Here is a 2,651-nt window from a genome sequence, read left to right on the forward strand (position 1 = left end):
AAAAAAAAAAAAAAAAAATCACATTTAGAATGTTAATCCCATTCTGCATCCAAATCTTAATTATTCAGGGTTCTCCAGGGAAACAAAACTAATATACATTGTATACACACGCCCATATGTATATATGAATATACACTGTATATATACACTAAATATATGTGTGTGTGTGTATATATATATACACGAGTGTGTGTGTGTGTATATACAAAAGAGAGAAAGGGAGGAGTTTTATTTAGTATTTCTTGTGGCTCACACAATTCTGAGGGCTAAAAGTCCTAAATCAGCAAAGCAAGCCAGCAGGCTGGAGACCCAGGAAAAAGTTGGTATTGCTGTCCTAAGTCCAAGGGTAGTCTCTGGAGGCAGAATTCTTTCTTCTCTGGGGTACCTCAGCCTTTTCTCTTGACACCTTCCACTGATTGGATGAGGCCCACCCACATTGTAGAGGGTAATCTATTTTATGCAAGGTCTGATTTAAAGGGTAATCACATTCAGAAACTCATGAGCAAGAATGATTTCAGTACTTAAATTAGAAATCTGCCATATGACCTCCAACATTACTAACAATCACGTATTATATTCTAAATTGACTATGGAACTAATTGTGGAAATGTCCCACTCTCTCAGCTTCCATCTTGTACCAAACTGCAAGGTACAATGCCAGGAATTCTGAGAGGTATCCTAGCCTTACCCTATGCTGATCAATTCTGGGTCACTTCTTGAGTTTTCTAGTAAAATCACCTTCCTACACTTTCTAACTATATGTATTTGTTCAGTTAGACTACAAATGTTTATTTCTCATGTCAAATTCAATGCAGATTGGGCAAGGTTCCTCTCCTCCACAGGGTGACTCAGGGATCCAGGCTGTCTGCATCTTGGGACTCTTCTGTTTCATCTTGTGGCCTCCATAGTCATCAACGAAAGGGATAAGAGACAGTAGGGGCAAGCCAGGTGGTAGGGTCTTGGACCAGAAGAAAGACATCAGTCACTTCCACTCACATTCTTGTTTGACAAAACTCAGTTACATGGTTCCGATGTATCTATAAGGAGGCTGAGAAATGTTATCTTCTTCTGTGCCAAGCAGATTAAACTCTGTAGTGAAGGCACAGAATGGTCTCTGAAATATCATCCCCAGCATGAAAGTAGAGCCTGTTTCCTTGAGTAAGGCTCTGATGATGTGAAGCTGAGAGCAGAGGAGAGAGTGGGGAGGAAGAGGCCAGTGGCCAGGCCTCCCATCCTGGCCCTCTGCAGCCCCACAGTGGGACACCCTTGCATGGACCCCAGCCCTCAGAGTCTTTTCTTTTGCAGGTCATTACTCTCTGACCTATCTCTACACTGGGCTGTCCAGGCCTAGCAAAGGCACCCACAGGCTGCAGGGCACTGTCTTCCTCAATGACCGTGCATTCTTCCACTACAACAGTGAAGACGGGAAGGCTGAGCCCTGGGATCATGGAGACACGTGAAAGGAGTAGAGGACTGGGAGAAGCAGAACCAACTTCAGAAGGCCAGGGAGGACATCTTTATGGAGACCCTGAATAACATCATGGAGTATTACAACAACAGTAGTGGTCAGTGAACAACAGACCGCGGGAGTGGAAGGTCTAACCCAAGAGGCAGCCCCCCAAGTGTGAGTCGCAAGGGGTCAGCAGGATGGAAATAGTCCCAATCCCAGCAGAGGAACAGGAGGCACAGCAGAAACACAGACATGTCTGCATCCCGCCCACCCCACGGCTCAGGTGCTCCCCACTTCCCCATCGATTGCCCCATCCTCATCCCAGGCTTCAGCTCATACAGGAAGTGATGGCAGAGTCACTTCCTATCCAGGCAGCTCTGACCTCATTCTATGAAGGATGTCACAGTCTGTCCTAATCTCCCTTGCAGCTCCATCGCCTAGGACAGGGTCCGGCCAGTATTGGCTCAATTGAAATTTGTGGAATGAGCAGACAAAAGCACGCGGCACACACCGTAGCCCATGCTGGGGGCTCAGGAAGTGCTGGATTCAAAACCACAGGCTGTTAGAGTTCCCTGCAGCCCTAAAGTTCCTCCTGTCCATAAGATGCAGACCAAGGAAGGGCCATCTGCACTGTGGTCGGAGGAGCTGGTGGCAGAGCCCACGCAGAGATGATCGCTGTGCCCCCAGCCCAGTGCTCTTTCTGCTAAACCACACTGCCAGCCCCAAGGCAGCCAGCCCCAGGCCTGGTGAACTGCTGGTGTTAAATTATCATAGAGTGGGTGTCAAAAGATGGGCTTCTAAGTACAAAAATGCCCAAGATGCTACATGGGATCTGCAGGTTTCCAAAAGGAGGCAAGAAAGAGATAGGAAGACGTTTGAAGGATGAGGGATGGGAGGTCTTGGTAAGAAAAATGGCCCAGGCTGTGTGTCAGTCATAGGAGAGGAGGGGGCACAGGTGACCAGAAAAGACACTGGGAGAAGCTTTGATGGACAGGAATAGAAATGGCAAAGTGGATAATTACAAGGAAGGAGGATGAAGCAATGAACACAGGGTATTAGGAAATAAGAGTAACTGACATTTACTGACCACTTACTTTGTGCCAGGCCCATCTATGAGCATATATAATGCTCAGAATAGCCCCCTGAAACCGTGCTCTTGGCATTGCTGTTTCGGAGGTGAGGAAATAGAGGCCCAGGGAGG

The 2,651-nt window shown here is 47.1% G+C and overlaps 1 protein-coding gene across 1 annotated transcript in view; it reads left to right on the plus strand.

Moving 5' to 3' along the window:
- LOC105543344 (putative zinc-alpha-2-glycoprotein-like 2) overlaps nt 1–1,712 on the plus strand; it is a 2,764-nt gene extending 1,052 nt beyond the window's left edge. Inside the window, 2 exon segments of the mRNA XM_011985194.1 lie at nt 1,306–1,437; nt 1,440–1,712. Coding sequence (XP_011840584.1) covers nt 1,306–1,437; nt 1,440–1,573 — 266 coding nt within the window. The 3' untranslated portion in view covers nt 1,574–1,712.
- Nucleotides 1,713–2,651: the final 939 nt, after the last annotated feature.

Source organism: Mandrillus leucophaeus, unplaced genomic scaffold (genome assembly GCF_000951045.1).
Source record: "Mandrillus leucophaeus isolate KB7577 unplaced genomic scaffold, Mleu.le_1.0 Scaffold280, whole genome shotgun sequence".
Taxonomy (NCBI): Eukaryota; Metazoa; Chordata; class Mammalia; order Primates; family Cercopithecidae; genus Mandrillus; species Mandrillus leucophaeus.